The sequence below is a fragment of the Salminus brasiliensis genome, chromosome 16 (assembly GCF_030463535.1).
Source record: "Salminus brasiliensis chromosome 16, fSalBra1.hap2, whole genome shotgun sequence".
Taxonomy (NCBI): Eukaryota; Metazoa; Chordata; class Actinopteri; order Characiformes; family Bryconidae; genus Salminus; species Salminus brasiliensis.
Window position 1 is genome coordinate 338,529 of NC_132893.1, and position 14,015 is coordinate 352,543.

Consider the following 14,015-nt stretch of genomic DNA (forward strand, 5'->3'; position numbering starts at 1 on the left):
GCAGTGTCTCATGTCTGAGGAATACGATGATCTGAGCGGTTTTAGGAAGTGAGAGGCGTCTGAGTGAGCAGCTCACTGTGTTTTAATGGCTGTGTTCCAGGACGATCACTCTGCGGAGGAAAGAACACACTTTAATGGGTTTAAAGAAAGAATCGACTCTGAACTCTGAGGTGTAGATACGTTCATTATTACCTGTGCGTCTGATTCCAGGTGATGTGACCTTCTGCCCCTGCTTTCTGTCCCTGATCGTTCATGTTTCCTACAGGAAATAAACACAAACTAACCTGCCTGTTCATTAGCACACGTTAAAGGGGCGTGTGGAATACACCTCTCTGACTCACGCATTGTAATACGCCAAAAGTATTGGGACACCTGCTCAATCAGAGATTATCCTCTGTGAAGGCTTTCTACTAGAGTGTGGAGCAGCATTGCTGTGAGAATGTGATTGAATTTAGTAACGAGTGTTCACATCCCCAACTCTCCAACTCCTCCATCTGCAGAAATACTGGATGGAGCTCCACCACCATCATTCCAGAGAACACAGCTCTTCCACTGCTCCACAGCTCAATGCTGGGGGGCTTTATACCCCTCTAGTCCACGCCTGGCATTATTAGGCAGCATGGAGGCAATAGGGTCATGATGTTGATCAGCTCCAGAGAGTCCTATTCTAACACCTAAAGGAGGTGAGCGGGGCTGGGGGACATGTCCCATGCACGTAAACTCCATCGGTGTCAGATAACTGACCTGAGGAAAGTTCGTCACTGGCCTCTACCCCTTTTCTGACTGCCCCCTCGGCGCCGTCTCCCGCAGGACATATACACTCATCTCTCACCTGCACGTCCTCCTCCGCCTCACACAGCCTGTACACAACACACCACCGCACCCACTGAGCTTTATTATCCAAACGCTGGCTGTTATTAGTATTATTACTACTAATATCTGTCAGTCTATCTGTATATGATCAGATTAAAAACTGTGGAGGAGGAGGGACACCCACGCTGTCTTTGCCTCTGAGACGGGCTGCAGTTCTGTAAAGGCTCTCTGACCCTCCATCTGCGCCACCAGCAGCCGCTGCAGATCTTCATCCAGAGTGGAGTGCGCTCTGTGGGGAACAGCAGATCCCTTATTTCATATGAGAGTTGAGTTTTGAATGAAGCGAGTGGAGAACCTGAGAGAGTGTAAACATCATTAGATCCCACATCAGAACCTGAACACAGAAGAGGAGATCCTTTATAATGATCTCAGCAGAGTGAGACAGCTGTGATACATCTGGACGTCTGACGGCAGGTTCACATTACATAATCTAAGCCTGGAATTTCGTGTCGGCAACAAGGGTCGTTGACAAGAGCCTGAGGCAGAGGCAATTGGGCATTTGCTCGCCGTTCGCTCAGCGCCGACTCGGCCGCTACGTGTGAACTGCTGAAAGACGTGATCCGAGAGACGTCTGCAAGCCCCCAACAAATATCTAGCAGGTTTAATATCTGGACCTGTCTGCGACTCTAAATCCAGTGAAACGTGAAAAGCGCTGTGACTGGACGTTAGTACAGCGACTAGCGACAGCAGGGGTGGGCAATTTTGGTCCTGGGGGGCTGGATTCCTGCTCACTTTTGTGCTGTTCCTGCTCAAGCACACCTGATTCATCTCACCTGATAATCGCCATGTTTAGCAGGTCTGTTAAACACGGTGGTGGAAGAGTTTCAGCTCACCTTTCCGTTTCCTCTGAAGACTCCGGAGCGGTGGTGGATCGGCCTGTCTCTGCCCTCTGAGCAGCTGCGGCGCCGTCTAGCACTGCGCAGATTAAACCTGCGATTAGAGACACACACACAGCTCGGTTAGTGGTTCTGAACCACAGCTGGAGTTTAGAGTCGAGGGGTTCTTATATTCTTCCCCCCAGAATGAACCCCATCCATCCTAATTCTCCACTGTTTTGATCAGTTAAACCTTTCTCAGGTGCATTTTCTTCTTCTTCCTTCTGCTCCTCAGCGTTACTCTGTTCTTCACACTCCTTATCTTCCACATCGTCCTCCTCTGTTCAGAAAAACAAACAGTATTAACACACACACACACACACACACACACACACACACACACACACACACACACTTTTCTCCACATAAAACTCCATAACAAAATTAACTCTTTAACAGTCATGATATAAAACTACATGAACATCTGACGTCTGCTTCTTCAGCGCTACTCACCCTCCTCACTCACTCCCACCAGACAGGACGCTGGGGGCTGATCCGGAGAGCGATCAGTACTAATAGAGCCTGAGTGTTCAGACACACAGCTGCCCCGCTCTTCATCGATCTCCTCCTCTTCCTCGCACACGGCCTCCGCTTTCTCAGGACCTGCAGGTGTAGTGAAAGATGTTCCTGTCCTGCCTGGAGCGGCACGCCTCTCTGCGCCCTGGCTGCTGGTCTCTGTGGGTGTGTGTTTGGTTCCAGAGCTGGCGGTGGTGAAGTCCTGGTTGCCGGTGGTGGGCGTGTCTGTCTCCTCCAGAGAAATGTCCATCTGTGACGGCTCCGTCTGAGCACAGAAGATCAGACCAATATCACAACATGTACCAGCGGCAGCAGCAACGTATCGAGGCCGAGCTCCTGCTTTTCACTATCGTGAACTATCTGACGCCGCTATCGGCTTATCGTACAGCATGATTTCAATTAGGTGGTTAATGTGAGGTGATGTGTGTTAGACCAGTCCTGACCGTGCTGCAGGTTCCGAGGCTGGCCGTGGCGTACGTCTCAGTACAGACAGACCGCTCGGGAACACTGTCCCACGGGGAAGTGTCCAGCAGCAGGGTCCGCAGGAGAGGAACGGACTCCCAGGCACGCGGGGCTGGGCTGCGGTCAGGACCTGACAAAAACACACCAACAAAGAACACAAATAAAATCAAATGAAATAAGTAAGTAAAAAAATAAGATTAAATCTGAAATTAAACAGAATTATGAAGTAAAATTATTGATGTAAATGTCCAATTCAGTACCTGTGTGTGTACCTGGGCTCCGGGGGGTACTATTGCATGGTGGGAAGCGTGTGCTGTGGGGGCTGGGTGGAGCTCCATCCTGCCCTGCCCACTCCTGGAGCTCAGCAGGTGAACAGGTGATGCTGGAGAGATCAGCAATATCCGCCTGCCTGAAGTCCTGCACCTGACTGATCCCATTACAGGAGAACACAGGAGATCCCTCAGTCTCCAGATAACCATTGCACATCCTACTGCCATCAACACTGACTCTGTGCATACAGAGGAGCCTAGTTTTCTGACAGCCATTGTCCCACCTCTCTTCATACCGTTTCTGTTAGCCTGAACTGTGACAGCCATATGAAGTGGTGAACTGCTGTTACCTGGGGGCGTGTGGGGCTCTCATTGCTGATGTGCTGGACTCCGTCTGGTCTAGCCTTTCTGGGGCACTCTGGCACTCTGTAGAAAGACCATTGAAATCGTGCAGGTGCACACAGGTCACCTACAGATCAATAAAAGAGAGGATAATAATAATAATAAGAGCATGCTTTAGATTGTAAGCAGCAGCTCTTACCCCTTACACTGGCCTCTACTGCCTGGCCGTCGGTGACCGCTGCGTTAGGACGACAGACTTCCATCGTAATGTTCGGGTCTTCTTCTGAACTGAGAGTCTGACAGAACGGGCAGTCATCCATCACTGTCCTACAACATCTACACATACACTATATGTCCAAATGTTTGTGGACACCCCTTTAAATGAATGCATTTAGCTACTTTAATCTGCACCCATTGCTGACACAGATGTGCAAATGCACACACACAGCTTGTCTAGTCCCTGTAGAGAAGAAGTACTGCCAATAGAATAGGACCAATCAACATGAACCTATTGGCTTCATGCTGCCTAATGCCAGACATGGACTAGAGGGGTATAAAGCCCCCCAGCATTGAGGAGCTGTGGAGCAGTGGAGGAGCCGTGTTCTCTGGAATGATGGTGGTGGAGCTCCATCCAGTACTTTTGGATGGGGTGGGGGTGATCATCCAGCCAACATCCTGACCTCACTAACACTTTTATTGCTGAATACTAACAAATCCTCACAGCAATCCTCCTCCTCGTAAATCTAGTAGAACGTCTTCCTCTCCGGACAGTAGAGACAGTTACTCCAACAAAAGCAGGAGAAACACTTTTTTTAGTAGCCTTGATTTCAGAAGAATCAATGAATGAGCAGGTGTCCAAATACTTTTGTCCATATAGTGTATAACACATGTCTATTTAACCCTTACATGTCTAGAGTTGGTACTGCTGCTGTACTTGCTTTACTATTTAAATGTAATTACATAATAATTAAGTACACACTCCTTTTTTCTTTTTTTTAATCTGTTTTAATCCTCTAAGGGTTTGTAGTGGAAAACACTTCATCTGAGGTTACTGTACACCAGTATGTCTGTGCAGCGTTTTGGTCCAGTGTGAAGAGTATTTCTGGGATGGAGATGCTGAAATCACCTCAGACAGCTCCTCTGTAGTGTGTGTGTTGGCTGAGTGGTGTTTTGGAGTGTAGAACATGCTGGAAGGCTCCACAGGAGAGTCTCTGCAGTCTGACTCTGAACTGCTCTCCTTCTGAAAACACACAATTCCATAACCCACAGCCTCACAGCTACAGACCCTGCAGTGCAGCGGATCATGAGCAAAGAGCTCCTATAATGGAAAACTAATTAATCCTCATATTGAAAGTAAAAGAAGCCGCAGTTAAATGTAAACACTGTTATTCGACTATTATACAGTCTATATAGGCCATACAGTCCATTCAGTTTATACAGTCTATATAGGCCATACAGTCTACATAGCCCATACAGTCCATTCAGTTTATACAGTCTATATAGGCCATACAGTCTATATAGGCCATACAGTCCATTCAGTTTATACAGTCTATATAGGCCATACAGTCTACATAGCCCATACAGTCCATTCAGTTTATACAGTCTACACAGTCTATACAGTTCGTAAATAGAAACTAAGCTGCTTTATACAAACAGCCAGCTTCCAGTTACCTCTGGTTCTGTAGACTCCTGCATGGTGAAGGTGGGGTTCACGGTGAGGAATTCTGCACTCTCTTCACTTTCACTTTGGACAGCTAGTACAGAATTCACATACTATTAAACTCCTCACTGTATTTAACTCATTTTATTTACACTGATCAGCCATTACATTATTACCACCTGCCTTATTGTCAGTTTCCCTTGTGGCAGCATAACAGCTCTGACCCATGAATGCATGGTCTCCACGAGTCGTCTGCGCGTGCCCTGTGGTATCTGGCCCTGTAAGTGGTTGAGGCAAGTTGGGACCCCCATGACCATCAATTATCCCATGACCCTGCCTAATGTTACCTGGTACTAATGTTATGGCTGATCAGTGTATTTGTTCTCAAACGGATGGAATGATGCTGCCATTAAAGTACTTAAATAAATCTTATGCTTATGATAACAATGTTGTTTATTATTATTACCTGCAAAGCTCTTAACCAGCTGTTCCAGCTCTGTGTGTCTGTGAGGACTCTGCCTGTCCACCAGGAGGCGTAGCTGCTCTTCCACATCTTCACTGTCACTGCTGCACACCGGCCCTGCTGGAGTTCCCAGCCTGCCTCGAGTCATCTGGGCCACAGCCTCACTCACTTCACCTTTCCAGCGCGCACACGCACACACACACACACACACACACACACACACACACACACACACACACACACACACACACACCACAGTTGGTCATAATCTTTCTGGTTAAACTGTTCACAGATTTGTGGCCATTCCTGACGTCCCGCTGCCAACACTGCTGTATCATTAATGCTAACTTATCTGGACGGTGTCTTACTGGTCCAGTTGGGCCTGGCTTGAGCAGTGCTCTTGGGTGTGGTCACCTGCCCATCTGACGATAAGTATGAGCTGGAACAACAGGAAGATTCAGATGATCTAACTAGTCTAATGTTCTCCTAGTTTGTTGAACAGTGTGTTACTGCACTGAATAGTGTGTGTGTGTGTGTGTGTGTGTGTAGTACTGAATTATATCTGTGTACCTGTCTGCCGGCTCAGCAATCCTGACTGGCTGCTGCTGCCTCCCACCTGCCCTGCTGCCCACATTTCTCTCTCCCTGCCCAAAAGACAGAGATACTGTGTGATACTGTGTGATTAGGGTTCCTGAAAGGTCCAGGTGTTGACTCTGTTTGTGTACACAGTGTAAACTGAAAGTGACTGTAAGTGTTCATCCTATTCAGATTTAAACAGCACCTCAGAAACAGGCCTGGCTCAAATTTGATTATAAAATATGTATTGGTATTTTTAAGTATCAATAATTAGCAATGATTATCATCAGCATTTTGATTGAAAATAATTTATGATCAAGTTACAACATAAAACAATTAGTATACATACAAAATGTAAATAAACACCAACAAACGAACAGTGTATTTATGTGTCAACTGATGTATTTACTATTATTACTTTGTAAAGAGCTGAACTACTGCTATACTATATTCACTATATAAGTACTATGGTGTAGTGTATGTATGTATAAGTGTGTGTGTGTGTTTGTGTGTGTGTACCTCAAGACTAAGAAAGGTTTCCTCTACAGCAGAGCAGTAGTGGCTGATCTCCTCGTCTATGTTAATGCCCCACTCATGCTGGCCCACCGCAGACCATCCGCCCTCCTGCAGTTGCAGCAGTGGCCTGTAGGTGGAAGGGGGTCCCACCGCCTTAAGGACCACCACTTTCCCCTTATTCTTCTGGCTCAATCCGTCCACCTCGTCCTCACTGACCCCGGCGCCCAGCTGATTATATGTCGGTTTGTTCGTTAGCCTCAGCTCAGCGTTCTCCAGACTGCTCTCCACCTGCTGCAGTAACACCTATACAGACACACAGACCAGTACATGCAGAACTTCATGCTGGATATTAATAACTACAAAAGCACTGTGTGTAAAAGCACACAGTATGAAATTGTGTACCTGAGACACTTTGAGGTTCAGCACGATGGAGCTGATGTACTCTGAGACAGCAGAGGGGGCAGGGGTCGCCAGCTCGTCCTCCAAAGTGCTGCTGCTGGACCACAGGTCCTGAGAGCTGCTCGTTTTTGCCACTGGAGTGCAGAGCGTCAGACGCCACTCGTCAAGGGGGAGGACATCAGGGCAGGAAATGTCTCTGCAGAGCTCCTTGGTGTCCAAGCTGCTTTCACTGTCTTGGAGTCGTCTGGGAAAAGTGGGCAAGCGTTTTTTTTGGACCGTCTCGTTTTCCAGCAGCTGATCCAGCTGCAGCAGCTGATCCTGGATCTCTTGGTCCACCATGCTGTCTGTCTCTGCAGACTGCTGACCTGCTGAGGGGACAGAAGAGGAGAACTCTGTACTACAACAGAACTAGGTCACAGATGGGTCAGAAAGGGTTGTTGTTTTCGCTTGACCACAGGCAAGTGTTCCAAAAGGTCTTTAAGTGATAAATGGAAAGCTAAGTGCTGCTGTCCAATGAAAATCATGTCTACATTTTTGTCTGTTTTTATTTTTCTCCATCCCTTGAACACTTTAGCTGCTCTATACACGGTGTAAATAATTCTGGATAAACAGAACATGTATTTATATTTGTCTCCCATCTTATTTTCTGATCCAAAACCATGATATGTTCTGAACCGTGGGTTTTGTGTTCTGTTACACCCTTAAATGTAACAATCAGAGGGCTGCACAGCTCCAGTCCTGATCGGCCACCCCAGTTGTACGTACAGTGTGCCAAAGCTCCAGGAGCATTAATCTCCTGGTTAAGCTAAAAAATGAGGAACCTCACCTGCTTCCTCTGGCTTTCTATCCTGCCTGAGTTCAGAGCTCCATCTGGGCATGCTCAAACCCACTGATAGGGGGCACACTCCACTCCTGCTCTTTCTCTTGCTGAACTCCTGTCAGAGAATTTATCTGTCAATACAGCTATTTCTCAATACCAACGCTGCAAGGAGACTTGAGTGAAAAGGCCAGTTCAATCTAATGGGCTAAAACTAGACAATAATAATAGGCTGGTCAGATTGTAGTAATTTAGTCTAATCAGCAAGGTTTTCCTGGTTGAATAAAACTTAATGCAAAAAAAACAAGTAAAATAATGCTGTTTATTATGAGCTGATAACCTTGATCAGGTGTACTGGAGCAGGAATGCTCCACAATATGCAGCATCAGGGTTGGGAACCACTGCAGTACTGGACGCACCTTTAGGTCACAGCGCAGTGTGAACCGAAGGTCCTGCAGGCTACAGGTCCTGTCCTTTGGCTGTGGCTGCAGGCCGCTCTGTAGAAGCTGATAGTACGGCTGAGGCACAGCTGCATCTGGGGAAAGCGCCTGACCTGTGTCCACTGCCTGCTTTATCCAGTAAGGGTCCACACAGCGCCATGGAACTGCATCTAAACATCACACACAGACACACTTACTAGCTTCAAGACAACCAGTTTCCAGCTTATTATGTCCACCTACCTCTATGTATCGACCCATACTGGCCAGTTTATTAGAAATCTCTCTTATAATTCCACTATACAGGCAACTATTTTTCTGAAGAAACAATGAATGAGCAGGTGTCCCAATACTTTTGTCCATACACTGTGTGTACATGCCCCCTGTATGAGACTGTGTGATGGATGTACCTGTATATAGCTCCTGTATGAGTGCACAGAGGCTGTAGAGGTCAGCTTTCCCTGTGCATTCTCTTCTCCTGATGACCTCTGGAGCTGCCCAGTTATACAGCGCAGCAGGAAGTGGCAGCGGGGACACGTTACCAGGGCAACTACCCTCACTGCGAAACACAGGGTACAATGGCACAATTCTGTTTAAAGCAGCATTATGCCAGAATTGCCAATGGTTCCTGCTGAGCTCCCCCCTACAGTCAGGAAGTGTGAGCATTTCTGGACAAGCTGAGAGCTTCAGCAGCAGCATCTGAAGGTAGAAAAGCATGTGGACTGAGGCTTTTACACTAATATGACTCAGGTTACGCAGTGTTTCACAAAGTTACCTTTTGCCAAAGTTAACAATGGGGTGCTATTCTCCGTACTACAGTCAGCGGAGCATCATGATGAGTTTAAAGCTGCTAATTTGAGAAAAAAATGCTACAAAATACATAATAGACCTTTTTACTGGTGTAAATCGTATCAGTGAGTGGAATCCATCAGCAGAGCTTTTTGTGAGCTACCTTGCTTTTACTATTGTATAAAAGCCGGACGAGGCTTTCCTTCTTGTTGGATACGCTGTGTTTTTTCCTGAATAGGTGCGAAGATAAGTATTATTAATCGAGTGTTACTGCAGGTCTACATTATCACATACTCTCCTCAAACCGTGAGGAGGCGTCCAGTCATCTCTAACGGACTGATTATGTGCTTTCCAACACAGTAGGACACTGTTATCTAGAACATGGACTGATGTATGATAAAAAAATGACTGAAGCAGCTTGATTTGGGCTGAGGTGTATGAGATTGACCTGGGCACAATAAAGCCGAGGCCAGTGACCTTGGCGACCCCTGGGTGGACAATGATGACGGAGTGTGAGGAGAGGGCTCTGAGGACCAGCGCTTGGCCATGCAGGTACAGCAATGCCTCACACACCTGCAGAACCACGGCCAACAGCTCACACACCTGTAACATGGGGAACTCTGCACGCTGACACACACACACACACACACACACATCAACAACATACACAAGTCTTCTTTACACGGATCATTTATAAGCACATATGTGGGGCACACAAGTCTGTTTGAGCCCATATGAGTCATAAGTCTATGTGTGTGTGTGTGTGTGTGTGTGTGTGTGTGTGTGTGTGTGTGTGTGCGTGTTACCCTGTGGTACAGTATGGTGTACAGTGATCCCATGTGCACTCTTTCATAAACCAGTCTGCTCTGCTGCAGATCCGCCACAATGCTCACTGCCATCAGCTGCAGCAGGTGGGGATGGAATAGCCGGCTGGAACACACACACACACACACACACACACACACACTGAAGAACCTCCAAACGCTCCTCAAGCATCTTATATTTTAAGAGCGTAGGCTGTGTGTTGCAGTGATTTCCGTCTGCTGGACTAACACACAGCCTACAGTGGACTGCTGTGTCTAACATAGGCCAGTCAACAGCGTCAGTTTGTGCTCTGTAAAGGAGCTGAGAGCTTTTACCTGCAGAACTCCAGCTCTGATATAAGCAGGTCCTGGAAACCGTCCTGCTCAGCATGCTTCTGTGAAGTGTGTGTCTCCAGCTCTTTCACTGTAACCCGGCATCCTCTCCAACTGTAGCTGTGGAGAACAGTAGAGACACTGCTAACCACTGATGTTTAATAGAGGGTATTTGACCTTTATACCCCTCTGGGCCTGTGTCAGCAGTGTCGCTGTAACACATTAAAAAACAGTACTAAAAGTTAAAGAGGCCTGCAAGGAGGCAGCAGTACTTGGTCATGCAGCAATGGGATCCACAGGTGAAGGAGTAGAGCGCTTCATCCTCGGCCTGCACTAACTCACAGTCCGCTATCAGAGGCACCGACGCCAGCACACCTGCAGGCCGCCTGGACTTCTCTATACATAACTGTGGAAACAGAGACACAGTGTCTCACAGACCGACACCAGAGAGGTTCATTCCCACCTAATTAAGAGTAGATCCATTTCAGTACCACTCGGTTCATCCCAGTTAAAGGCCTAAATACAGAGATTTAGATGAATTTAAACGTCTCTGGAGATTTCAAACAAAGCACACTGTAAAAATAGCAGCAAACCTCTTACCTTTCCGTAGCCGAAGCACTGGACCACGTCGCAGACGGAGGACTTTAAGCTCGGCTTCTTGTTGACAAAGAGATCAGAGCCTCTAAAACAGACAAAGTATAGACCTTGAGTATATGTGATTTTACCCAGTGATGTGTGTGTGTGTGTGTGTGTGTGTGTGCTGAGCCTCACCCGGGTCTGAGGAGCTCCAGCAGAGATGGTGAGCGCAGGAGGGTCTTTGAGGAAGTTGGGTTGGACCGTCCGTCTCGGGGTGAGTGTGTCTGAGTCAGGCTCCACATGTGGGACACACATCTCTTCAGAAAATCCAGCATCTAACAACATCACAAAATTCATTTTAACCCAAAGAACAATTTTTATGTATATGTGCATCATCACTGTCACACATCTCCAGAACAGCAGATTTACAGGAAAAAATATCCTAATTTTAATAGATGTCAATGTAATAAGTCATTTTGGAGCATTTCTATTGGTCCATTCATCCTGAAATTCTGAAACAGTATAAAGAACATTACACTAAAACGTTACATTGACGATATACATTTAATGTTTTTTGTACTATCTGTTAAATTCAGTAAATAAACAGTAGTTGTGTATATAGTGTGCAGAAAAAGAGTCTCTGTAGAGGATGAGACTTATTTTTTATAATAAAATAAGAAATTCACCAGAAGGCGGGGACGTGTCGAGCGCGGACATTCGGTTTCATTTACATACTCATTTGCAGGGCACAAAACCTTTGCATAATAAAGCCTGTAGTATTTCAAAAACAATAGAAGTCCAAAAAATAAAATTAATTGAAGTTGAATGTGTGCATGTGAGTGTGTACTGGAATTCATAAAGACCCTAGGGGAATGTTCCTGAGCTCCCGCCTCGGCCCAATCTCGGGGTGTCCTGCCCTGATCATCATGAAGGCGCAAATCTCCTCCAGCGTCCAGCAGACCACTCAGCAGCCACGGGTTACAGGAGAACACAGCGGCATGGACCGGCGTACTTCTGTCCACGCAGCGGCTGGAGGAACATGATTGTCTCGTTACTCATCACAGGATCCACACTGTACCGCGTCAGAGCGACAACTGAGCTGAAAATCAAGCCTCACTGGTTAGGGTCAGCGCCGTACTGCAACAGGAGCTCAACCACGTTAGAAAAGCCCAGCAGAGAGGCACAGAACAGCGGCGTCTGCCCAAGGCTATTCTCACAGTCCACGTCCACTCCTGAACACAGCAGTAAAGCAGTGCACATCAGCCAGGCAGGCACACAACTCTGTAGGCCGAAAGGATGAAATGTCAGGTGCTCAGTTACCTTTTTTAAGGAGTTTCTCCATCCTGCGTAAGTTTCTCTCAAGTGTGGCACTGTGGAGAAGAGCAGGTGCACCGCCGGATCGGACCGAGCCCAGGCGGACAGGGCAGGGCACAGGGGGCGCAGAGGGCATCTTCAGGTACACACTCACCTGACTGACACACTACTGACAGCTAACAACACTAACATTAAACAATGCACAGAATATCACACCTCCTCCTGCTCAGTTTTCTGAGCTGAGCTGGTGCTCATTTAGCTGAATTATTGATTATTTGGCTGCTGATAACTCCACAATAACCATGAGGCTAATTCATTCTATTCACTTTTGGTTTTCCAGGTCAGCCTAATAACACAATTTATAGCTAAACGTGAAAATATCATTTATATATAAAAAAAAACATTAAAAAAATAATAATAATAATAATTTACCACAAGTTTAACCCTTAGTCTGGGTAGTTAGCTAGCTAGCTATCGTTAGCATAGCGCTAGCGTGACTGTTTGTGTTTTATTTGATGTAGCTAAATATGTCCATGTTTACATTAAAGATCATTTAAAATATCTAAACTAATTCAGATGAACTTCACATATCTAAATATTTTATCATTTTATTCTATTTCTTACTGTTTTACTGTCTCCGGTTTCCTCGTGTAGCCGAGCAGGCTAACGGAGGGCGGGGACGCGTCGAGCGCGGACATTCGGTTTCATTTACATACTCATTTGCATTGCGCTTTGTGATTGGATAGAATGTGCTAATATAAAAACACGAGGCAGGTAAACAACGAGCATAAATATTAATCTAAGCTCCTTCATTTAGCTTTAAACTAATATTTTCTTAGTCGTGCTTAGTTACGAAAAAGGAATACAATTAATACGTTATAACATATTTTACGTTATACATTATAACTATTTTACCATGTTGCAAAAAGGTAAAATCAGCTTTTAAATGTTTATTTCTGAAGGAACTTTTATATTTAAAGTAGTATATTATATTTAGCATATAAAAGTACAAAGAAAAGTGTTTTAGAGATTATTTCCGACTTGACATGACATTTTTATTTCTTCTTCTGTCCTTAAAATTCTCCTGGTTTGATGTCTTTGTGTACTATTATCAATGTAATATTCTCAAGCTTTTAGAGTGTAGCCAAAGCAATAATAATAATAATGGTCATCAACATTATAATTATTACTAAAATCATAATACTGTCAACATAACAATGGCTATTATTATTTTTGTTACCCCAAAATATGTAAATTGCCCGTTTTAATGTACTTAACATTTTCGTTTTTTAAAGTTATTTTTAATCTATTTGACGAATGTATTATAAGTAATATATTATAAATAAATACCACTTATGCATCTGACATGAGTAATCAAACCAGACTGAAGTAAAATCTTAACTACTGTATGAAATATATATTATTTTGACTATGACCGTACTGGCGTCACTTCCCTGTGTGTGTGTGTGTGTGTGTGTGTGTGTGTGTGTGTGTGTGTGTGTGTGTGTGTGTGTTTCACATATAGACACTTTCTGATGTCCTCAGAGTAAAAGCACTTATTCCTCATTCCTGAATGTTTAATAAATGTATTGTGTCAGGCGCTATCTGATCTGAATGTTGTGGATGATCGTATTGATTAAGGTATTGATTATAAGTCGTGTGAGAAGGTTAGAGCTAACTTTCTTTCGGTTAGCCTGTTAGCCTGTTAGCCTGTTAGCTGCAGGGGAGCAAGCGGAACACATGAGCTAGTTAGCTGTACAGGCCGGGATATGTGTACATTTATTAATACATAATTATAATAATTATAAATAACTAAACCTTTTGAAAGCCGTGTTGAATGTAGCACTAGCTAATTTAGCTTCAGTTTAGCTGAAAGTTCGAGGTTCCCGTTCCACCTTAAGCCGTGCATCAGTTAATGCTGCTCCATTTAAGGTGGAACGGAGAAATTCGAGCATTAATAATGCAAATAGGCTAAAAATCAGCCTCAGCGTTAAC

The 14,015-nt window shown here is 45.3% G+C and overlaps 1 protein-coding gene across 1 annotated transcript; it reads right to left on the minus strand.

The window, feature by feature from the left end:
- Positions 1 to 82: 82 nt before the first annotated feature.
- tex14 (testis expressed 14, intercellular bridge forming factor) lies at positions 83 to 12,285 on the minus strand. Its single transcript, XM_072659534.1, has 30 exons — positions 12,027 to 12,285; positions 11,824 to 11,938; positions 11,570 to 11,735; positions 10,902 to 11,041; positions 10,731 to 10,812; positions 10,403 to 10,536; positions 10,134 to 10,250; positions 9,801 to 9,924; positions 9,443 to 9,621; positions 8,616 to 8,764; positions 8,188 to 8,378; positions 7,778 to 7,886; positions 6,955 to 7,319; positions 6,556 to 6,855; positions 6,031 to 6,104; positions 5,829 to 5,899; positions 5,464 to 5,634; positions 5,009 to 5,091; positions 4,464 to 4,577; positions 3,537 to 3,633; positions 3,346 to 3,421; positions 2,987 to 3,153; positions 2,708 to 2,856; positions 2,202 to 2,529; positions 1,942 to 2,028; positions 1,707 to 1,803; positions 998 to 1,102; positions 745 to 860; positions 193 to 259; positions 83 to 110 (listed from the first exon to the last, which is right to left on the minus strand). Exons 1-30 carry the CDS (start codon positions 12,154 to 12,156, stop codon positions 83 to 85), a joined length of 4,131 nt encoding a protein of 1,376 aa, XP_072515635.1. The 5' UTR covers positions 12,157 to 12,285.
- Between the last annotated feature and the right edge of the window lie 1,730 nt (positions 12,286 to 14,015).

Excerpts from the sequence above, each read along its gene's own strand:
- tex14 (XM_072659534.1), bottom strand. The coding sequence starts at position 12,156 with ATGCCCTCTGCGCCCCCTGTGCCCTGCCCTGTCCGCCTGGGCTCGGTC. Across the intron at positions 5,635-5,828 it reads AGCCAGGCCCAACTGGACCA|GTGAAGTGAGTGAGGCTGTG; the intron begins GTAAGACACCGT and ends CGCGCTGGAAAG. Across the intron at positions 3,154-3,345 it reads AGAGCCCCACACGCCCCCAG|TCAGGTGCAGGACTTCAGGC; the intron begins GTAACAGCAGTT and ends TAATGGGATCAG.